At 46.4% G+C, this 23,170-nt stretch overlaps 3 protein-coding genes across 4 annotated transcripts in view; 2 read left to right on the forward strand and 1 right to left on the reverse strand.

Moving 5' to 3' along the window:
• ILRUN (inflammation and lipid regulator with UBA-like and NBR1-like domains) overlaps positions 1 to 13,621 on the reverse strand; it is a 34,787-nt gene extending 21,166 nt beyond the window's left edge. Inside the window, exon 1 of one of the 2 annotated variants that reach the window (XM_050911594.1) lies at positions 13,374 to 13,621. In XM_050911594.1, coding sequence (XP_050767551.1) covers positions 13,374 to 13,531 — 158 coding nt within the window. In that variant the 5' untranslated portion in view covers positions 13,532 to 13,621. The remainder of the gene's footprint in view (positions 1 to 13,373) is intronic. The other variant, XM_050911593.1, reaches the window with a different exon arrangement.
• Positions 13,622 to 14,807: 1,186 nt separating this feature from the next.
• Positions 14,808 to 19,759, forward strand: SNRPC (small nuclear ribonucleoprotein polypeptide C). The gene is made up of 6 exons (XM_050911313.1): positions 14,808 to 14,876; positions 15,220 to 15,262; positions 15,712 to 15,820; positions 17,226 to 17,315; positions 17,955 to 18,059; positions 19,346 to 19,759. The coding sequence occupies exons 1-6, from the start codon at positions 14,869 to 14,871 to the stop codon at positions 19,468 to 19,470; spliced, it is 480 nt and encodes a 159-aa protein (XP_050767270.1). The 5' UTR covers positions 14,808 to 14,868; the 3' UTR covers positions 19,471 to 19,759.
• A 2,287-nt stretch (positions 19,760 to 22,046) lies between these two features.
• BLTP3A (bridge-like lipid transfer protein family member 3A) overlaps positions 22,047 to 23,170 on the forward strand; it is a 35,777-nt gene continuing 34,653 nt past the window's right edge. Inside the window, exon 1 of the mRNA XM_050911174.1 lies at positions 22,047 to 22,090. Coding sequence (XP_050767131.1) covers positions 22,047 to 22,090 — 44 coding nt within the window. The remainder of the gene's footprint in view (positions 22,091 to 23,170) is intronic.

The raw sequence follows: 23,170 nt of genomic DNA on the forward strand, positions 1-23,170 counted from the left end.
AATAAAATCAGACATTCTGGATAAAATCAGAACTGCATGGGAGAAGTATCACTGCTTTCTCCTCACAGAAAGCATAGGGCACCCAAAGTGTAGTAGCTAATAGCACTGGAGCTTGGGTCAAAGGGGGTAATAGCAGTATTAGGCAGATCTGCGAGCCACCCGCGATGGGGGCGGGTGGGAGAGGACCTAAACAGCAGATGTATCAGTTTGGTAATCCATCACGAATGACAGAAGATAATCACACTGTGTTAACCACAGGAGTTACTGACATCCTGCTAAGTCTCCCAGCACACAGCCAAAGCATTAGGAGGCACTGGAGGAATGTTCTGCACAACATGGCCATGGCGATCGATTGGCAAATTCAGCAAACTGAGCCTTACAGCGAGACCTTTCGCCATCAACACGGCACGGACTTTGATACGAAGGGGAGACAAAAGAGCCACCGTGTAAGATTTCCACGTTTAGAATAATGAATTTCAGACCAGAAACCATTATTCAGCTTGAGGCATTTTCTACTTAGGAGTGTCAGGGCTATATTTAATACAGCCAGCTCAGTCAAATGCTACAGGAAGGGTGCATGTCACATTAGCCAATAAATAGAGACAAATGCTCAGTTTTACGTCACCAACCGCCTGTTGCTTACACACTGCACAAGATTTACATAACTCACAACAGGGCTGTGCCAAGAGACTCCTGTTCGCTCAGCCAGCTAACACTATGATCTAGAGTTTAGTTTTCACTAGGATTTCTTCCTGTATTACAGCAATCCAAGGCAAAAGGTATTCTAAGAGCTACAAAAGACAGCAATACAGCTCTTTCTCTTCCTAATCCACTACTACATAAATACATTTTCAGACATACCACAACATCTTGTGAGTTATGATTCTGGAATCAGTAGTAATGACGTTTTATTGACATTGAGAGGAAAAATTAAAAGTTCCAAGGGGAAGATTTCTACTGTAATTCTTTGTAAGGCAGCCTGCACTGCTTTTTGTTTGCTTGGCTGTAAATACGCTTCAAAAGGTAGTGGGCTATTTGTGCACATAGGCCCTCTGCCAACTCTCTTCCCCACCCTGTGTCATATTTCATTGCTTGCTTTGCCATTGGGAAACAACTCCAGTCCTCTGCAGCATTTAGTTAAAAACTAACTAAAGAACAACACACACTGAAAAACAAATTTGCCACCCTTTTGTGATCAGATATTCACAAACCCACCTTCCCGCTCCCACTGTTTTGATCAATGTGCGGCGGGCTTTGTTTGGGGTGAGCCCTTTTGCATGTTCATATACATCTTGGCCTTCCCACTAGAGAATTAAAAAGAACCTTCCAGAAACTAAAGAGAAATTGAAAGTGGCAAGAGCCAAAGTCAGGATGACAAAGCAAATCTGACTTAAGTTCAAGTTCTTTGACACAGACAACCCTAAGAGATAGGCATTGAGAGGCTGTATGGCACCGCTCTGCTGCAAGAGATACCCACAGCGCTCACATTTTAGTTGTGTTCTCTGCTTACACAACCAGAAAAGCCAGCAATGTATCACTGCTAGCTTTGTTCCACTCTTTCCAAGAGACGGTGCTCCCCTTCCCTCCCTACGCCCCAAAAACCCCAAAGTATCAGTTTGAATGCAGTACTTTGCTTGGGGAAAATGAGTGCCATTTGCAGAGGCCAACTACTTGCAACCTGATTATTTGCAGGTTCTTGAGACTAAGTAGTACACCCTGCCGCTCTGCCTTTCTACTATAGGCACAACATTAGCAGAGTTTACAAGCAAATGCAAGCATTAATGAGAGAGATGGCTTCAAGGTCAAACACACTCAAGGCCCTGAAATTTGTCTCTCTCTTTTTTAATATATATATAAATTTTTTTTTTTTTTTAGATCTTTACCCTTGTGCCCCAGCTGTAATTGCATAGCATCAACTGCAGATACCTCGGGGACAGGAACGAGGAGTTTAACCTCCAAGAGGAAGAGGTTATCATCTAAAGGCTTCTGCTTACACATCCATGCCTGCTTTATTTTACTCCTCCTAGGTGTGACTTGCACCACACTACCCCTTTGCTCTCTGCCATGAGATAAATTACTATTATAAACCAAACAACTTTGAAACGAAGATGAGCATGCCAAATCCAGCCAGTGTAATTTACATGACTGATCTCTCCTAATTACAGGGATGGCCATACATCTCTTTCTTAACATAGCCCTTCAGGTGTCAGGCCCTCCTTACCTTTCCTAAGTTAAGCAATTTTTCCATTTTTAGAGCAGTCCTGGACTGCAATAGGTTGTAGCTCTGCCATACTTACAGAGCAGGTCTGACAGGATTTAGGCTCAAACTCCTGAAAAAAGCCTGCAATCAGAAGTCACCCCAGCAACCAGGTGAGCCTACTTAAAATCAACACAGTGCTCAATTTTAGTCCTAGGAGCAAGATTCTGGAAAGAGAGAGGGGAGAAGGCAGCAAATAAAGGTTATAGCTCCATATTATCAACCAAATCCATTCTAACTATGGGTATCCCACTCCTTCCTCTCCAAGTGCATCCCATGACTCTTACATGTCAAGTGCTTTTCCAACAAAATACTACCCACAGAACCAGAGAAAGTGTTCCTTTTCAGATCAATTATTTTGCTCTGCTGCTCTGTTTCAAGCCTCAGGAGCTAAATTACAATAGTGAAGTTAAAACCTTCTCTGCTAATAGCTCTGGAGATGTCCCTTAACAACTCTTAAGTGTTTTCAAAGAGGTGGTTTATCTTGAGCCATTCTTTCCCTTCCCTGTTTTTTTCCAGACAGCCTTTTGTTATGTTAAACCAATATATTTAGACAGTAATTACTCCCAATTAACTAGGTCACCACGCAGTATTCAAAAATAAAAGAAACTCTTCCAAATCAATTCACAAACTAGAGGCCTCCTTATACAACCGAACTGTTGTGCAAACAAAAAGCAATATACAGGTAATTGGAAATATTTTTTTATTAATTAAATCAAATTCTTTTTTTAGGAGAATGAAGAAACTGAAGCACTGAGGCTTACTCACTGCAGCCTTATGCAAAGCAGGGCATATGCACAATACCTTAGCCTTCTGTTACCAATAAAACATATGATTCTTTCAACATATAGAAGTTAAGCATCTTGGAAGGAAAGCAATACAAACAGGTCGTCCTAACATAGGAGACAAGGGACATTAGAGTCCTGGCAAACAGATATTCTCAAAACAGGTAGAGGGAAAGTGAATTGGAGGAATTGTCTACCATCCAGCAGCTGTAACCTTCCCATACACCTCTCCCACCAGCCATAGTGCATGGCTGACACAAGGAATGGTATTTTGGTTTTGTTTTCAATCCAGCAGCTCAAAGATCTGAATTTGAAAAAAATCCCTTATGATGTGCAGGTTGTCTAATGTATGTGGTGACACATAAGAATTCCACTCCAAAATAACATTTACAGTAGAAAGCAACAACTTTAAAATTAAAATTTTAACTATAAATGTTATAGGAATCTGTAAGATTTCATTTATTGTCAAATTCTTTTATGAAAGATCCCAAAAAAGATTTTTTTTTTTTTTTAAAGAAAGATTTTTGGGGGGTAAAAATTCAAATCAAATCACAGCTTGAGCTCAAAATCCAGCATGCAAATTTTACTCTTACTAGCTCCTGCCCATTCCTGCAGCCACACCACCTATCAAAGTTTCCAGTGCTCTGATTCTCCTGAGCTGTCAGAAAAAGCAAAGGCTAGACTTCTCAGTATAATACTGAGTTAGCCTTCAATTTAGATTTTCACATAGGATGTAGCCCTTAGATCATATGCAGACAGTAAGTAGAGGACATTTATTAAGTCAGGTAGAAAGCACTTTGACAAACGGACTCGGTCACTTTGTTGTGCAGAGCAACTGTAATAAAGTGAATGCCAAGTTACATTTCTCTCCCTCGGTGGAGGGAGGGAAAAGCCAGGCAAGTGCCCAAGCTGTAATGTATATTCGTTGTATGTCCTCAGCACTCACATATGGTGCAATATTTTGTCATGAGAAAAGCAACTCAGGTGTTATTCTCCTGGAAACATGCAATGCAAAAACTAAGCAGCAATATAAAAGTACAATACAATCTCAAGAACATAATATGTTACATAGAACACCTTGTACTCCTTCTGTAACTGAATTCTCAACCTTTACAGACCTTTCTCTCGTTCTCCAAATGCAGTATGTAACCAGGCACTGTAATACCCCATAAGGTGTTAAAAACAGAAAGAAATGTGCAAAAGAAATAGTGCAGCAGATGGGTAATTTCTCACTCCTAAATAATGGAACATCTCTACACGATACAGGTGGGAGAGACTAAAAATGTATATGGAGGACATCCAAATGAGGCAATCCTAAGTTCACTCTTTTTGTCTCTCAGTCTCTAGTATCTTATTTGGGTTTTATTTGCCCCAGCTATTGGGGAACTGGATTGATAACACCACAGGCTAGGACATCTCAAACAGCTATCCTATTGCTCCTGAAGTCGGAGACGCCTCACTCAAAGCCTTAGAGAAAGCTGAAGGGGGTGGGGGGAAGAGATGTACTCATTACGCCACAGGGAAGCACTTTTACCTGGAGTTTTCAATTCAAACATTTTCAATAGAGATGACACATGGCAATTAAGTGGAAAGTCTCAAGATGTTTTGAAGGACTGGAATTTTAATCAGTGAATAGCTTTCAATAGGCATAATTTCAGAAAGCAAAATTTGTGTATCAGTTATCTTCATTCGACCTCTCTTACACTAAACCATGAGGTTGGGAAACTACCTCAGAAGACGCTAGATGATCCAAAAGGACCACTGAGGGAGGTTGAAAGCATTAAGCTGAACTTACACAGCTGAAGGAGGGTGAAAAAAAAAGAGCTGGCTAATTCGAAGCTTATGTATTTTCTCACATGAAGCCACAGAAAAACATTTCATTGTCTTAGCTGAAAACAGCCAGTTCCAAATACAAGTGGGATGTTCCAGGAAGAAGACAGAAACCTGCAGTGACTAGAAGCAATACTGTGCTCTCTGCAGGGACAGCACAAGGAAAGAAACAGAGAGGCCACAGAAGAGGCACACCATTTTCAGTGCACCCCAAACCACCAAAGGAAATCACTTTCCTGTAGCAGGCTTTTATATACATACGAACACACACATCGGCAGTTTAACCATTATCGTGGTGCCTGCAGTTGGCTGAGCACTGTACCTTACCAAACAACAGCAAGCGGTCTCAATGACAGAATCAATGCTACGATGCTGCTATAAGCACAAGTCCACACAGCCATCCCCAGCAGCTGAACCCTCCTAAAGCAGGTGGTCAGGAGCTTTAAGTTTGGGGTAAAATATTTTGAGAATGTCACAGCAGGAGCTACTCTCTACTTGTTGCCATTGAAAACAGGCAACAGCTCTTCCCAGTGGAAAGTAATCAAGAGCTGCCAGTACACAAAAGATTCTGTAACTGCTAATTCCTCAGTATAAACTATGTCACCAATCTATAATTGTCTGCATTAAAGTAAAGGGGGATTAAGCTACAGAAACTGTCCGAGAACAAGTTCAGGCATGTAAGGCAGTCCAGCTGGACTAAAATTATTTTGTCCCCAATTCCTTCTGCTACAGTTGTCTGCTTACATTTCCATTTCACATGCACCCAATTTTTAAATGTTTTGTAACTTGGAGCATAGCACAATTATAATATGTTCCATAGTTAAAAATACAATATATTTAAAGTCTAGATTTCATTCAAAATAATCAGGTCAAATATTTGAGTTAATCTGAAGAACAGGTGTGTGTTTGGGTTTTTTAATGCACTAGATTAAAGCTGTCCAAGAAAATATTTTTCAATTGTTTAATTCTTTAATTTTGTTATTTTTAACAAAATGCAACAGTCTACAATAGTTCACACGTACTAAGATGACATCCACTATGCTTCAAGTAGCCGCAACAGATTAAACAGTTTAAAAACTATTTTCTGCTCCCCAGCCATAGGGTATGAATGACCCTATGTACGCACTGCTTAGCAGCAGCCACAGCTCAGACATTGCCGGTCTGTTCTGACATTTTGGCAACAGTACATCAAGAATTACTAGACCTGTTTCTATGGTGTCTTTTCTGCCTGTAAGGACAGCAGTTCATCAATTGTTTTAGAGTAAGAATGCCATCAAGCTTAAATCCTCATAGTTCTTAACTACTTAACTTTGTCAAAACCCAAACAATGTTTTAAACCAAGTGCTTCACCCTTCTCACCAGATTCAGTTCAATTGGTCACCATCTACAAATATTAATCTGACTACAGTCTCGTTAAGACCTAGATTACTTAAACTTCCTATGTACCAAGACACATAAAGAACACAAGACTGTTTTGTTTTTATCACCAGACATAGGAAGAAGAGAAGCAAAGTATTATGACTTCCCACCCACTGCTATCACTTCCCTAATAGATGACTGGATGAGTATTGAACTAAACCAAAGAAGCTTCCAGGGAAGGAGGAGGATTGACTTGAAAAAATCAGGTCTCAGGTTTCCTGCCTCCTCCATGACGCGAGGATTCCCCCCACTGCCCTCTCAAAAGGAAAGGAGTATCAAAACTAAGCTTGAGATTTATACAGAGCAGTGGGGAAGTTTTCCTCAGATTTATCTGAATGTGGATTAGCAAAAGGGAAGTCATAGGAGTCCCACGGACTGAGACAAAGAGCAGACAAAACACGGACAGCAGGGACCCCTGACCTCTTCTAAGGTAAAGCACACATCACAACTCCCCACTCGCAATGGCATAATAATCTTTGTGGCAAATCCAACAACATCAATATGAACATGAAAGAAGGGTTTATATTCATTAGTTCAGGGAAAGAGAAAATCCTACCATTTGTTGTTTTATCCTACCTTCCTTTTGACTTCTCACATGCAGAGAAAAAAAGGAAAACTCAGTAAACTAGCAAGACAGAACATCTATTGAAAATCAGATGGAGTTCTCTGACAGCAGTTGATTAGTTTACTGGACATCAACAAAAATGTCACCTTCAAACACCTGAGGAAACGAAATTAATTTGTTCACACTTCAGTCAGGATTTCCAAATAAAAACTAGAGCAGAGATCTTGATAGAAGACCAGACAAGAACAGACTTTTCTGCCACAACAAATGTACAACAAATACATATCTAACACCATATTAGGTCTATAATCAGAAGTATTTGATCAGTAATAGGAGAGATGCATATTTGCATCTAAAGAATGATATAAAACCAGTGTTTTGATTCAAGAGAGTAACTAAATTCTTGGGGGGTTGCTGGTGTTTAAGTAAGGGTTGGAAAAAAAATGCAGGTATTTTAACGGCAGAAGTTAGTTGTAGTGAACCCTACCAGACCAAGCATGTAGAGCCATACTGTAATCAGTAAAATTGGCTTTTGATATAACCACCTAATCAAAGGTTTCATGGTGCAGCTAAGGCCCCACATTCCACCTCAATATTCATATCCTGACAGGTAATGCCTAACAACTTTACTGCTGGCACAGTCTGACTTTACATGTCCTTATATTTGCCTTCTATATATGCTTTTCCCATAGATCTCTGAAACAACACACAATTATTTGACGACTGGAAAAATACCACACCATAGGATGACTGGGTATATTGTACCAGCAAACCCTTTAAATACCATAAGCACAGGAAAGCCAAGGACATTGAGATGAAGAGCCTGCCCGCACACCGGTACTATCCTTTGGCCAACACGTGGTAACCTGTCTGTGTCTGAGCTGAGAAGGAGCATTTCAAACCCAAGTTTTTCCTGACACACACTTGGAGAGCTTCTTTTGAAGAGCAGTCCAAAACTCTGTTAATGGAGGACATCTGCAAGCTTTTTTTTTTTTAATGGCAGTTCTGCAAACACCTGCAAAGTTAGAAATCAAAACCAGGAGTAGTAGTGTTACCCATTGTGGGAAATGCGTCATGTGTGAGTGAATCTTGTTGACTTGAGTCTGTTATGTTAAATTCTGTATGTCCTGATGTCTTACCTAAATACACTTCAAGTATTTCTCTGAATAGTACCTATACTCCAGCACTAATATCAAGTGTAAATGGATATGCTTTCATCCACAGATCCAAGTTTTACTTAAAGTAGCATCCTATCATCTTTGCTAGAAAGCAAAAATTAAACACTTATACAAAGTCAGAGTAAAAGCAATTAAAAAACCTATTAGCTAAAACATGTCTTTAGACTCCCAATCAAGTACACCCACTTCTGGGCCATATAGGTGGTTCATTTGATATAAAGAATTTAAACAGCCCACCCACAGGGACAAAAACATGCCTTTATAACGCAATTTTAATTTTGTTAAAAGCCAATATTCTGTCTGTTCTCCAAGACTAATAAAACACTTGCACAAAAATGGTAGATACATTTTCCTTGCTATGCTCAAAAATTTCAGATTTATGATGTAAAAATCGATATCACCACTAGCTAATCCCTACCTCACCTCGGCTCCCCTCACTCATACATACAGAAATGCCCTACATCTTACACAATATAGAAAGAGGCTTCACAGCAGATTTCTGTAGTATTTTCAGAGATAAACTTACAAATATTTTCATGCAAAACGTCATCTTTAGAGTACTAGTTAAACCATGATACAGCTACAAATTCTTCTAAGCATATGAAAAAAATTGAGGACCTCCAGAAGAGGTCTGACTACCTTACAAATAATGACCTTAAAAAGACCTTTTTCACTAGAAAGCTAGATCAAAAAAGGCTAGGGTTTGCAACAATAAAACTTTTTTTCCCCACACACAATGGAAACCATCATTATCTGACACATTTCAATTAAATATCACACCTACTAGACTAATAAAAATTCAGCTTTCTAAACAACAGCTAAAAAGAGAACGTAAAGAAACATTCCATGTAAATTACTGAAACATACATACATTAAATTAAGTCTTCCAAATTAGGAATCCCTTCACAGCCAACTGCCTTGAAATATGGATTTTAAATCCAGCACCACTAGCTACTTCAAATTAATTCACTTTCTCACAGAATTAAAGAAGCTCCAAGCCTTATGCTGCAGCCTCTCACCCTCAAAGTTGGTATACTCTCCAATTAAAAAAAAAAAAAAAATTTCTCTTCCTTGTCACAATACAATTTCCATATGAGCTTTAGAGGAATCTAATGACTTTTATGAAATAGGCCTTAACTGAGCGTCAACAAAAAATAAAATGCACATTCTGTGCAAAGTTTCCCCTGCTCTTACATTTACACTAATCCACATTGCTGAAAACCAGTCAGGACTAGGCTGACACTTAAGAACTTGTGTTTTGCAAGTGTTTTCAGAAAGTCCAATCTGCCCTGGTACCATCTATCCAGAGACCTACAACCGTTCTTGTGTTAGGAATTCGGCACAGACTCATTCAGCATCAACTGTCTGACCTGTACAATCCCTATTTTTTAAAACATTAGCACAAAGGGTTTTCAAAAGGAGTTTCTTATGTAGGTAGACCGAGCCTAGACAAGTTCAGACACGTTCCTGGCCGTACTATCACATAACACTGAAGAGCTGTAGTCAACACCTGGAACTTAACTTTACCACAAAAATCACTCCTAACAGCCCCCTCCCTCAAACCTGCGGTGCTGGATGTGCTTCAGTGTGCAGGCAGCCGGGCTTCTGCATTGCATAACATCTGGAGGGGGGGAAGGGAGCAGGGAGAGTTAAGCATGCCATTTAATGGAGGGTGGATTTTTATCCTAGATGCAATGGCAGTAAAATGCCCTCCCAACTACGCTGCCTGGGTTTTCCTCCCGAGGAAGAAACGTTTCGGTGCCAAAACATCTTTTGGAGAAGTTCCCTTTTGGTTTTAGGCCAAAAGCGAAAGCTCAGCCTCTCACTCTAAAGCCTCACAACTTCTAATGAAAAATAAATAAATAAATAAATAGTAAAGAGGGACAATGAGTGCTGCCTTTAAAGAACGTACAGCCGGGACTCTCAGAAAGGACAACGTTGGATTTATGTAGCAGAAAGCTAAGAAGTTAGAACAGCCCACAAACAGAACTCAGTGAGTAATTAAGAAGAGGCAGAACTCTAGGAAAGTGTTTAATAAATAGCAGGGGAAAAGACAACTCACCAAAGTGTTTAACCTGTATTTCTTGAAGATCAAGGAACAGTCTCAGAAACTCAGGGTGCATATGTTCTACCTGAAGCATTTTTGCAATATCGTTAATAAAACCAGCTGGCAGTTTCTTAGTACTGTCCCAAGTCTGCCAGAACTAAGAAGGCACGTTGAGCATTTCCAGGTGAACTGGAGAAGTGGGCAGACTTTTAAAGGCTATTTACAAGTATCCGTATTGCTCCACAATCAACCACTACTTTTTTCCCCCCAACTGGCTGAACAAGCTATTTTAAAATAATTCCTCTATTTCAGCAGAACTGCAAATTCACTTTAAATATGTTAAATACAATTACTAACAATACTATTGGAAATATTGTTTCAGAACACATTACATCTCAGATTATTTACTGCACAATATGTGATGGGCATACAACAGGGAAGTAACTTCAGGTCTGGACACTACATAATTATTGCCAAAGAGCAGCTTGTCACACTTGTGAAAAAAGTTCCAGCAAAAGTGATTTACGTCTTTGTTAATTAACCCATACATGGACATCGCTAAAAAGAACCCAGTCTACCAAGTAAGTGCACTTCTCTCACCCCTGCTGTGAGCTCCCTCACCATTTCCTGCAGACGAACATTACTGCTGATGCAGAAAGAGTGCGAAGGGACCATCACTGCAGAAAAGTGCCATACCTTTAACAAAAGGAAAAGTGACTTGACAGTCTCATCGAGACAAATTATTTGCAGGACAGACTGGTGATAGAAGATTCTGACCCTAATTCTAGGCCACAAAACCCAAATCTAGTAGGCCACTGCCTAACATCACCTGGGGCAGTGTGGATTACACAGGGTCCCTCCACATGACAAAGGAACGGTGCTTCCAGAAAACGAAAATGTGTCTTGGTTGCAGCTTTTTGTAATGACTGAGAGGAGGGTTAGTACATTCAGGCCGATAACCCAAAGGCCATACTAAGAAGAGGTGGGAGGTGGAGAACAGGACAGAAACACAGCAGCAGAACTGCAAACTGCACAAAACCAGGCACAACAAATGATACCGCAGGTCAGGAAAGCAGCGCCCTGGCAAGAACACACGAGAAAAGCGAGCAGCACCTGTCAGCATACCTAACTCAACGCCCTGCTGTTGAAAGGTTAAACTCTCACAGGCTTTAAGCCCACTCTAAGAGTAATCACACTACAGCCTGCGCTAATTTTCATGTGCTCTTGTATACGTTACACCAACTTAACAGATTTCCTTTTTACACGCCCCCATCCATCTACAAGGCTTATCAACGAATACTTCCAAAAAAATTTGAAAACTTATGTTTTCAGAACCAAACTAGCCACTGAAGTTGTGAAATTAAAGCCATTTTCATCACTTAAGATTTTCTTCAACTGTAATTAAACAATTTTTAAAAATCCATTGATTATAAGATTGCATTTGAGACACTGTTACTTCAAAAAGAAATTAAATACTCCTGAAAGAGCTTCTTCAACACAAACCAGGAATACTAATGTTATACATAGTATCTTCACGAGTAACTTTCCGGTTCAGCTCTTCTAAGTTTTCTGCTCTCCCAAGGAACATCACAGGAAAAAAAAAAACCAAACCAGTATTACACTGCAGCGTCGGTAGTGCTATTCATATTATCAACACATGAATAAAGTGGGAAAGCATCTTCTGCTGTGAACCACTTCTCCAAAGCAAACTCCTGAACTCCTCGAGAGAGAGACCTTCTTTCACATCATATCAGCTTACAAAGCACATGGTATTATTTGCTATTCCCTTACTCCCTCTGCAGATGCAGATTTGCCAATATAATTCAATATAGAGCTGTAGAAGGAGGGAAAGATAAAAGGGAAAAGGTGACAAAGTTGTCTTATTACTGTTTATTAGTTCAACGATTCTGCGCAAGTTTTTTCCCAACTGTTGATAGCAAGACCTTCGCTCGGATTTCAAGTTTGAAACCTGAGGTTTCTGGATTTGATGTTATACCACTAAGAAAAAAATAGTAACTACAACTTAGCTAAGTAATCTCCTTTAACAATATCTGAAACAGAAGACACCTTGCTCTCCTGCATCCACCACAGTGAAGCGATGCAAACCTAACAAGAGGGTCACGTTTTGGTGAGTGCCCCACACAACAGCAAAGCTGTTAGAGATGATTTAAAAGATGCAAGTGGTAATAACAAGTCAAACCCCACAGTTCGGACAGCAGCAATTTCACAACATTCTTTCGCAGTCACCGGGCTCCCTGCACCACTAACACTCCTGGTTTCTGTTCTTCACCATTAGACTGCCTATTTCCCACGTTTTTGTCGAGCAGCAGCTTCCCTGATAACCTGTACCTGCTTTTTTTCTAAGGCAGCGACAGAGAGCCTTTATAAAGCCAAAATACACACCAAAAGCCAGAGTATTTAGGGAGAGACCCCTAGTTTGCAAGCAGATGCTAAGTTTTTACCAAATGCCTAGATAACTTTCACGTGGAGACCACGGTAGCTTTAAGACTTCCACACAGCCTTTCCACCACAATTTTCCCTCCTTCTGAGGCCTGCTTTAGGGTCCAGGGCACCATAAACCATCCCCAAATTCAGCTCATCCTCCCGTTCCACAGCAGAAAGCGCCCTTTAAGAGCTTCTGGGTCCGCTGGATCACATGCCCCTCTTCCTATCAATTAGTCACTCTTTAACAGCTTTGCAGCCCTTTGACCGACGCGCTCCTCGAACTGGCAAAATCACAACCCCGAGCCGGAGACGGGAGGCGAACCCCAGTCCCTCCTCAGCCCCGTCCTGCTCCTCTGCTCCTCCGCGCTGCCATGATAGCTCCCTCCCCACCACCACCCCCCCGGCTCCGCTGGCGGCCCACCGGCAGTTTGCCCCGCCATCGCCGACCCCGGGGAAGGGGAGGGGAAAGGGGGGCCCCCCCAACAAACACCGCCCCCCCCCCCCTCCTCCTCCTCACGGCGGCTCCCACCCCCCCCACGGCGGGCCCCGCGGGCGGCGGGACGGGCCTGCCGCCCCCTGAGGCGGCTCGGGGCGGAGGGAAGGCGGCCGGCCCGGCTCGGTTGCGCGGCCCCTCAGCGCCGGCGGCCTGCCGAGGCTCCCCTCAGGCGCTCAGCCTCCGCGGGGCGGGCGGCCTCCCGCCCTTCTCCTCAGCCGCCTCAGGGCCGGCGGCCTCCCGCCGCTCCCCTCCGCCGCCTCAGCGCCGGCGGCCTCCCCGAGGCCCGCGACCCCTCGGGGCCCCCCAGCCCCCCCCCCCCCTCGGGGCCGGCGGCCCCCCGGTCCCCCGCACCAGTTGGTCATGTCGAGGAAGAAGGCGCAGCCGGCGGGGCTGAGCTGGAAGCCGAGGAGCCGCTGGAACTCGCCGATCAGCACGTCCTTGTCGGTGGTGCCCAGGCAGCTGAACTTCTGCATCAGCTCCGCGTCCAGGTCCACGTCCATGCCCTCCATGGCGCTCAGCGGTCCCCGCCGCCCCGGGGCCGCCCCGCTGCCGCCGCCGCCACCGCCTCAGCGCCGCATGGGGGCGAGGGGGGAGCGCGGGCACGGCGGGGGGCGGGGGGGAGGGGAGGGGGCGCGGGCGACGCCAGCCGCTGCCGGCACTGCGCAAGCGCTGCTCCGCCTCGCGTGAGGGGCACGCGGCCTATGACGCCAGCGCGCCTGGCGCCAGGCGCGGTGGCGTCACCCCACGAGCGCGGCGTAGGGGAGGGAGGGGGAGAGGGGGGGCGGAGCGTCGGCGGCCCGGTCCGCCCCCGGCGGAAGGAGAGCCGCAAGGGCGAGGGGGCGGGGGCGCGTATGCAAATGAGTGTTTTGCATACGTGGGCGGGCGCCTCGCGCGGCGCGGGAGCTCCGCGCGCACGAACGAGGCGGGCTGCGTCACGGGAGGGAGCGGGGGGGCGGTAAATTTGCATGGCCCCCAGCCGCGCGCTTCCATATATGGAGGCGGAGCGGGGCGGTGAGCGCGCGTGTTTATGTATGCAAATTAGCCGCGGGCGGGCGGGCTCTGTGACGTCACGCGGCGCTATGCAAACGAGGCGGCGCAAAGCCTGCCGGGGCGGGGGTGCTGGCGCAGGCCCGGGACCTCGCCGAGTGGAGTTTTTACCCCCCCAAAATGGCGCTTTTCCCGCAATTTTCAGCCCCGCGAGGCCCCTCGGGGCAGGGCCGGGCGGCTCCGTGACCGGTAACACCCGGTATTTCCCTTGAAGACAACAAAAAGGTCCCGGTTCTCGCCCCGCCAGCACCGGGGGGAACACAAGCTAACACGACGCTTGCTATACGTTTTTGATGTCAATAAACTCTCACTGGTCTTTTAACGTAAACCTGCTGCGTTATGTGAAGGTTTTTCCTTCCCAAGCTCAGTCCCGGGCCGGGCGGTCGGCCGAGGAGCCGCCTCCCGCCGCCGTGTGTGCCCAGTAAACACCGCCGCGGGCCTGCCGCGGCCGCGGGCCCCGCTCAAGAGAGAGACATCACGAGCAGAACGGGCCTCTCCGGGAGCGGTGGGGGTCGTGATGACGGTGCCCAGCTGTGACGTAGGTTTGTAGGGGGGTAAACTGTGGTGTGACCGGAGAAGTGACTGAGGGGAGCGGCGGAGGCCCCGCCTGTGAGGCGGGAAAAGCGAAGCCCGCCCGCAGCCTCTATTGTCCCTCGCGGGCCACCGTCGAGCGCTCAGCCAGCCCTGCGCCGCCGCCGCCGTCGTTCTACGGGAGCCGCCGGAGGTCAAGCGGCGGAAGACGTCGCTACGTGAGCGCGTCACTTCCTGGCGGCGCCGGTGGCGGGGCGCGGGGAGAACCATGCCCAAGTGAGTGCGGCTCCGGTGCTGAGGGGGCGGCCGCGGGAGGCAGGGCCCGGGGCGAGGGGCTGCCCGGGCCCGGCGGGGAGGGAACCCGTTGGTCTCCGGGCAGGGGTCGGTGACCCCCGCGGCGGGCGGTTCGTGTCTGTTCGGGCCTCGGGTAAACGTGGAAATAGGGGAGGAAGGGGTGCGGGGTGCCCGGGGGTGCGGGCCGAGCCCTGGGCTCCTGTTTCACGCAGCGCCTCTTCCTCCAGCCGCCCCTGGGCACCGCCGCGGAGCCGTTGTGAGGGGCCGTGTTTTAACGCTCACGGCGCAAAGTAGTTTCTTAATAACAAGAGTTTTCCCTCTTCAGGTTTTATTGTGATTACTGTGACACATACCTCACCCATGACTCGGTAAGTACCAAATCTTCTGCGTTAATTTCTCTGTTGTATCAAGAGCATTAAAGTAAAACTTACGTAGGCTAAAACCAGGTTACTTGAAATATGATGGTGTTCTACTTGTGCTCTCGTACTTCTTTGCAAAAAAAGAGTGAGAATGGGAGGAATTTGAATGTCAATAGCGTTCAACAGTCACGGGCAGCTGACTGCCTACGAGTGTTGCGGTGAGTTAGTAGGAGACAGCTGGCTGGGTGTTAGGGCAGCCTCTTTTACTTAAACTGGAGTCTCAACACTTATAGTTCATATGTAAAGGTTTTGCACTTCACCCGTCTTCTGACTGGGCACAGAAACCAACCCATTTTATACAGCTAAATTGCATACATTTAAAATTATACAACAGTTCCCAGTAAACTTTGGTTTTATGTGATGTTATGTAAGCTCTGGGTTTGCGTGATCTTTCTCAGCCCTCCGTGAGAAAAACCCACTGCAGTGGCCGAAAACACAAAGAGAATGTGAAAGACTACTATCAAAAATGGATGGAGGAACAAGCTCAGAGCCTGATTGACAAAACAAGTAAGGCTAATCTTTCTGTGACCCTGGATTGCTTTCCCATGACTTCCCCTGTCTTTCGTCTAGCTGCTTTTCTTCCGTTCTTACATGTTGATTCTTCCTCGCTTCCCTGGTGAGTCTTTGCTCTGCGAATCATGACTGAAAACTTTGCTTAGAATCTGAATCTAAGAGTGTGGGCTTCCACGTAAGAGACTGAGGGCTCTGCCCGAGGGATCGTTGCAAGCAGGCATGTACTGCTTTACTGTGACTGAGGGGGTTGTAGATACCACCGCCTTTAGCACTGCTAGTAATGTTGTACAAGGTCACATAACGCATTTTTGCTTTTTGGTAGTAGCATGTTTATGTAAAGAGCATGAATAAGAAATCCAAAATATAGGAAAATGGACATTAAAATGTATTTTTTTTTTAAATGCTGTAGTTGCCCTCAGTTCTGTAGCGGTATTGATTTTTTCCACCACCCCACCCCCCCCCCGCCCGTGCTATTAAAGGCTTGAATAAAGTGTGAAGTGTTTCCTCGGTCAGTTTATAGGGTTCTTTTCCTCTCGCTTGTCCTCTGAATAACGGTTCTTTTCTCTGTGAAAAGAAATACAAAAGCCAGATTAACTTTATGGCAACTTTCTTTAGATCATAGAATTGTAGAATACCTCACGTTGGAAGGGACCCATAAGGATCATTGAGTCCAACTCCCTGCTCCTCGCAGGACTACCTAAAAACTAAACCATATGACTAAGAGCATTGTCCAGACGCTCCTTGAACTCTGACAGGCTTGGTGCTGTGCCCACTTCCCTGGGGAGCCTGTTCCAGGGACCGACCACCCTCCCAGTGAGGAGCCTTTTCCTAATGTCCAATCTGGACTTCCCCTGACGCAGCTTCGTTCCATTTCCTTGTGTCCGTTTTCCTCGTGGTGCCTCCAACTTTCACATCTTTTGCCTTCCTTCTAGTCGATTCCAGTCTTTTCAATTTCTTCTCTTCCCTTTCACATAAGATGTTTTTCATGCTTTTTGTCACCTACCCAAGTCATTGCCTTTTTACCATTTTCAAGATAGCATGTCTTAACCTAATGATCCCAGGTGAAAGTTGCAGCTGCAAATCACGTGATGTATTTTCTCCACCGTCCGCCTTCCTGTTAGGTGTGTGAAATTCATCAAGGAGCTCTCTAGTCTCAGCTGGAGTAATTACTATAATAATTGTCTTCAAGAATATCAGGTGCTTCCGCCATGACAAGCAGCATAAACCAGGGATTTGTTCCAGAGTTAGAACAACTGAGCACGCAGCATGACGTGAAGTATGCTCTGACCGCGTGGCATGAGACGGAAGATTGACGCAGGAGCTTCCTCAGCCTAGTAACTGGTTTTTCTCCTGGGATTCTTTCTTTCCTTTTTTTTTTTTCTTTTCCCCCCCAATGTAGCGGCTGCATTTCAGCAAGGGAAAATCCCACCTACACCGTTCTCGGCACCACCTCCCGCAGGAGCCATGATACCACCTCCTCCCAGCATCCGTAAGTCTGAACCGGACAGTTTTTGACTGGGATGGCAGCCCTCTTGAGCTGTCTTGCATGTTTCCTGGACTTGTAAAGAAAAGTCCTTTTAGCTTGAAGTCAAGCTAAGACATTTTGAGCTCGTGAATATCAAAATGTAAGAGAATGCTTTGTAAGAGCATTTCAGCAACCATCTTAATCTTTAGTTTGTCTTATTTTAGTATTGTTGAGTACATTAATAGAATTGTGTGCCTTCTCATTACTTGGTAGGTGCCATATAGATAGCTTCGTTAAAACTTCCAGCACGGCGTTTGGTTTTATTTTGGTTTTTAAATAGAATATGATGGATAACCTTCTTTTGCACTTCAGCTGGCAAATGGCTGAGATCCCTTTCTGCTTAGAGTCCTGCTGTTGGAAGTGGTAGTCATCTGCATTAGGACTGCAAAGTTGGAAATAATAGCTAGTGTGTTCTTCCTCTTGTTCGCTTTTTGGCACCCGAAGTCAGAGTTGAAACAGAAAATGAAGGCGGGCAGTTGTAAATCAATCTAAGACACCTTAATTGCTAAAATCTTCTGTGAAGTTTAATAACTGCTTCGCATTGCACGTTGTTGATGGATGTGAAAGCAGCCAGACGTGTAACCAATCTGTATATGTGTTCAGCTGGCCCCCCGCGGCCTGGCATGATGCCGGCCCCTCATATGGGTGGACCGCCAATGATGCCGATGATGGGCCCACCCCCACCGGGAATGATGCCAGTTGGACCCGGTAAGTCTGGAAATAAGGTAAATCTCTGTAGCTGCGGTACCGCGTGCTCTGGTGTGCAGGGTGTTTGGGTTATGTTTTCTGTCTCGCTGGGGAAGAGAGAGTCGTCGAAGGAGCTCAGCAGAAAATGTGAAGCAGCTGCAGTACTTGGGCGCTGCCTGTAGTGATGCACTCTAGTTTATAGCTGGCGTCACTTCAGACATCATATTAGGCACAGCGTGGAGGGACGGCCCCAAGCGTCAAGCTGTGGAAGTATTTCAGTTTGCATATACTATGTACGCATGTTTGCCGATCCGTTATCCTCTGCATGGTGAGACATAAAACAGTCTTACAACTGCTAATTAAGGTTCCTTTGCTACTTGTTGAGAGTTACTAGTCCCCCTGTACAACTGAAATTATCGCTCTGGTAAATTGTAGCTTTTCTACCTCTAGTCTTAGCAGTACGATCTATAATTGTTTAATTCTGCATTTGCAGTGCTTACGTTTTTGCGCAAGGGGTACATTTCAGCGCTAAACGAATTTTATTGTTTAAAATGTCTCAAGATAATGTGTTCCAGAGAAACGACGTGCCTTAAAAAGTTTTTTTTCAGAACTGTAGAGGCAAACTAAAATGTCTTTGATCCATTCCACTTTTGAGCTTACTGGCATTTGAAGAATTCTCAGAGGACGTCTTATTGAAGCAGTTACTGGAACAAATCTAAAGGAATACACACATGCGCACTAAAAGTACTGAAGTGTCTTTGCCATTATTGTCTTGCTGGTAGAAACTGTTCTTTAAGTGTTTTTTAAAGGCACAAAATACGTGCATAATCCGTGATATTAAGCAGCATAGTGGCTGCCTGAAAGTAAATGGAGAAGTTGGATGGAAACCATTATTTCAGTGCTTTTTAGCAGAGCACCTGCTTTTCTTTGGTAATGCTGTTACCCAGTACACCAGTCTTTGGTTTTTTTGAACACGCTGGAGGATTTTGCAGCACTTTTTTCCAAATGAACTTTCCAACTCAGTAATTAAGCTAGCATCCCTTTTGAGTGGTTGAAAGTAATTTATCAGTGAATATTGTCAAAAGTGGGCGTATAACCTGGGAACTTGGTTCTTCCTCTACTAATTGCTAACATCCTTCAGGGAAATGTCATCCGTCTCGGCCAGCTTCCAGATCAAACCTTGATTTCACTTGTAAAATGCAAGTTCCCTGGAGGGTGGGGGAGAGAACCTGCACGCTGCATCAATGCGACTCGGCACTTGCTACTCCCGAGAGCTCTCCTCTAACGTCCTCTCTTTCCCCTTGTAGCTCCAGGGATGAGGCCACCGATGGGAGGACACATGCCGATGATGCCAGGGCCCCCAATGATGAGACCACCCTCCAGACCCATGATGGTGCCAACCAGGCCGGGAATGACCCGTCCAGACAGATAAAGGTGGAAATGGAGCTACCTTTTCTTTTTCATACTGTGATCTTCCGTATGATAAAATACCGTAGACCTATGTCCCTAGGATTTTGTATTAAAACAGTGTGTAGAGGAAATCTGCTGTTACTTCAGGTTGCAGACGGTTTGACCTAGATGCACACTGGACTGATGCTTTTGTACCCAGTCAGCTTTTCTTGCTGGTTTTTTTTTTTTGTTTGGTTGTTTTTTTTTCCCCCCATTGACTCGTAAAACACAACAATAAAACATTAATGCTGGTGCAGATATGGAGAATCTGAGCCTTACTCTGTGTGTGGTTTTTCTGCCTGGCAGAAGGAGATGTCAGTTTTCTTTGTTCCTGTCTACCTGTCTTGCATAGAATTTTTGAGAGTTTTTTTTCTCCTTAGTCCTTAGGTAGTCTCTCTTTTTCATGTCATACCCCTCAAGAGATGTATTGCTATCTGCATTTTGAATTCTTGTTTCAAAACAAGTATGTGTGTGTTTAATAAAAAAAAAAAAAAAAACCCACAAAAAAGTGACATCAGAAAAGACTGCAGTGATATCTCTAGCTGGGGAGACTGCAACATTAAGTGACTTTACTAGCACAAAATAGGATGAATTTAATAAAATGTTGATTCTCCACTGAGGGAAGCAAAGAGATGCTGTTAAAAGGCTGCTTCTTACAGTAATTGTTTTGATGCTGTCAAACATATTTCTGCTTTTCTATTGCTACTGGGGCATTTGTGTGCACACGTCTAATTACGTTATTGGAATTGTTGAGCCAGTAGTTATTAATGCTCAGTTCCCTTCTTAGCATAAAGGGATGTGTTGTTGAAGACATATCCCAGGCCCTTTAGTTTATTAAAAGGATTTTGCTTTTGATGAGCCGTATGTAATGCAGGTGCACAATTCCAATTGAATTAAAAGAATTTATTCTGTTTGCATAACCGGCTGCTCTGTGCATGTCGGTTGTCATCCATTTCGGTCTGCAGAACTGTCCAACTCATTCTTGGCATAGTTGCATCTAATATGAAAGTGTGGGAGTGATTTGCGTCTTCCAAGAAAGTGTTTGGCTACCAGAACTGCGAGGGCTCCTTTTCAGAGTTGCTCTCTGCTGTGGGACAGGACAGTCCAATCATTTAGAGACTATATTTTTGGGAGCTTGTGTGCTTTTAACAATCTCCTGTAAAGAACGTAGCTGAGGTGTAGCTGAGACATCAAATACTTAATAGCTCAATATTTAATAGCCATATTCAACAAACATTGAGATGAGGCAAAAGTTAGAGGATGTTTCTACAATAAACCATACTAGGGGTAGACATCTGCAGCGCACGGCGCTCGGGCTGGACCGGCACTGCAGCGTCGATGCGAGGGATCCTGCTGCTCTTGAGTTTCCTGTGCCTGGCGGCGAAGGGATCGTGGTGCAGCTTCGTCTCCCATGTCAGACACCACATAGATTGCAAGGAGCTGAAATGATTGTACCAGTGCGTATCTTGGCAGGTGACTGTGTCTCCCTGATCAATAATCTGAGCGTTTTTCAGCTTTAACTTGAAGCTGGATTGCTGTTACATCAAACGTACAACGCTCATCGTCATCAAGGCATATTAACGACTTTCTCCTGGGGAAAGCGATAGGCAGGAATTAGTGATGATCAGCACTGGGCTTTGATAAAGTTCAAGGCTTGGATGCCACTTGAGTCCCCCCTGCCTACCGTCAGGTTAGAACAGAATGTACTCAGTAAAGCCCAAAGCACGTGGTTTTCTTGTTGTGGAGCTGTTAAAGGCGTGACTGTTCGGTGTAAAGCTCCAAGGGGGTATGCCGTGCTTGCAGAACAGCATAACCGTGCCTGTGGGGCTCCCTTGGCCGAGCGCAGCCTTGAAAGCGAGGCACTCCCTTGTAATCCAAGCTGACATCTCGCACAGCGTGTGAGATGGTCTAATTCATTGTCATCCACCAAAGAGTTACAATGCAAACATAAGCTAAGTAACACAGAAACTGCTTGAAACAAAGATTAATCTTTTTTTTTCCTTCCGGGCAGCTTCACTGGTTACATTGTTTTATGTTGAACATTTTATTTTTGTGGTGTGAGCGCCTCTTTTAAAAAAAAACCAACTTATTTTTGGCTGACCTGGGATGGCCTTAGGAAGGGAGCTGTACAAAGAAGAGGTGCGAAACTAAGCTGGCTTGTTCCTTGCGGATTTTTGCCTGCGGCTCCGCGAGCGTGAACAACCAACGTTTTAACGGAGGCAGAGGCGCGTCGTGACAAGCTGCTCCTTGCGTTGCCCCGGGCACCTGACCTGCACCGCTGCACCGCGGGGGAGGGAAGATTCGGGCCGCAGCCCTGCCCGTTGGGGGGGGGGGGGGGGTGTTGTCCCGTGGGGCCGACCCCTCCGCGCACACGCGTGGAGTGCGGCTGCGGCGCGCGCGGGGGCCGCCAGGGGGCGCGGCGGGGCGGGAGGAGGCGGCGGCGGCGCGCGGGGGCCGGCGGGAGGCGGCGGCGGGGAGGGGCGGGGCGGGGCGGGAGGCGGTGGCGCCGCCGCGATGGGGTCCCGCCGCCCGCGGCCCTGAGCCCCGCCGCCCCGCGGCATGGCCGGCATCATCAAGAAGCAGATCCTGAAGCACCTCTCCCGGTGAGGTACCCGCGCCCGGTCCTCCTCCTCCTCCTCCTCCTCCTCCTCCTCCTCCTCCTCCTGCCGGGGGGCTGCGGGTGAGGGAGGCCCCGGGCCTGAGGCGGGGCGGTGGGTGAGGACCCGGGCCCCAGGGGCTGCTGTGGGGCTTGGGGACCGCTGTGGAGCTGCCGGGCCCGGGGGGGGGGTGGTGGTGGTGGTCTTGGGGTCTGAGGGGCGGGGGGCTGTGGAGGTGCCGGGCCCCGGGGAGGGGGGTCTGAGGGCCGGGGGCTATGGGGCCCAGGGAGGATCTGAGGGCCCGGGCCTGTGGGCTCCGGGACCTGATGGCCCGGGGGGAGTGGGCCCAGCCTGCCGGGAGCGGGCCCTGCCGCCCTCCCCTCAGGGCCGCGTCCTGCGGGGTTGAGGCCTCTCAGCCCCCCGGGTGGGTGCCCCCGGTGTGCGGGAGCCGCGGTGGAGGTTTCCAGCCCGGCCTGGCTCCTGCCGCTGCCGGTCTTGCCTTGGTGCCGGCGGTGCAGGGAAACCGCCGGCCGAGCGTGTGTTGGTGGGGGGCTGCGTTTGCTGACCCTTCGGGATAGCTGTAGGCCTGGGCTGCTTCCCGCAGCAGCTCCTGCTCGGCTGGGAGCGGGTGAGCGTGAATAAAAGTTCAAGAGAGGAGAATGTAAACAGCGAAAGGTTCCGAGGGCGAGAAGGAATGCTGTAATACCTGATACACGTAGCACACGCTCAGGCACCTGGCTGTCATTTTCGTTGGTGTTTTGTCATTTTCAATGACGTTCATTAAAGGCACTAAGAGGTGCGTTGAGGAAGACCGTCATCTGGTGCTTCGTGTGTAAGGCTGCGAGGCAGTAAATGCAGCTTCAGCTGTGGCTCTGCCGCTGGCTTGGGGGTTGACCTTGGGCAAATCGCGGTGCCTCAGTTTCCCTGCCGTTTGAAAGAAAAGAGCTGCATGAGAGCTAGCGGTTCTTGTGTTATCTCGTGGCCACAGGCACGCCCTCCCTCTGCGTTGTTGAAAGATCAGAATAATATGAAATATAAAGGTGGCATATCTCTGAGGATACTGGTGAAGGGACAGCATTGCACAGT

This window comes from Gymnogyps californianus, chromosome 27, assembly GCF_018139145.2.
Source record: "Gymnogyps californianus isolate 813 chromosome 27, ASM1813914v2, whole genome shotgun sequence".
Taxonomy (NCBI): Eukaryota; Metazoa; Chordata; class Aves; order Accipitriformes; family Cathartidae; genus Gymnogyps; species Gymnogyps californianus.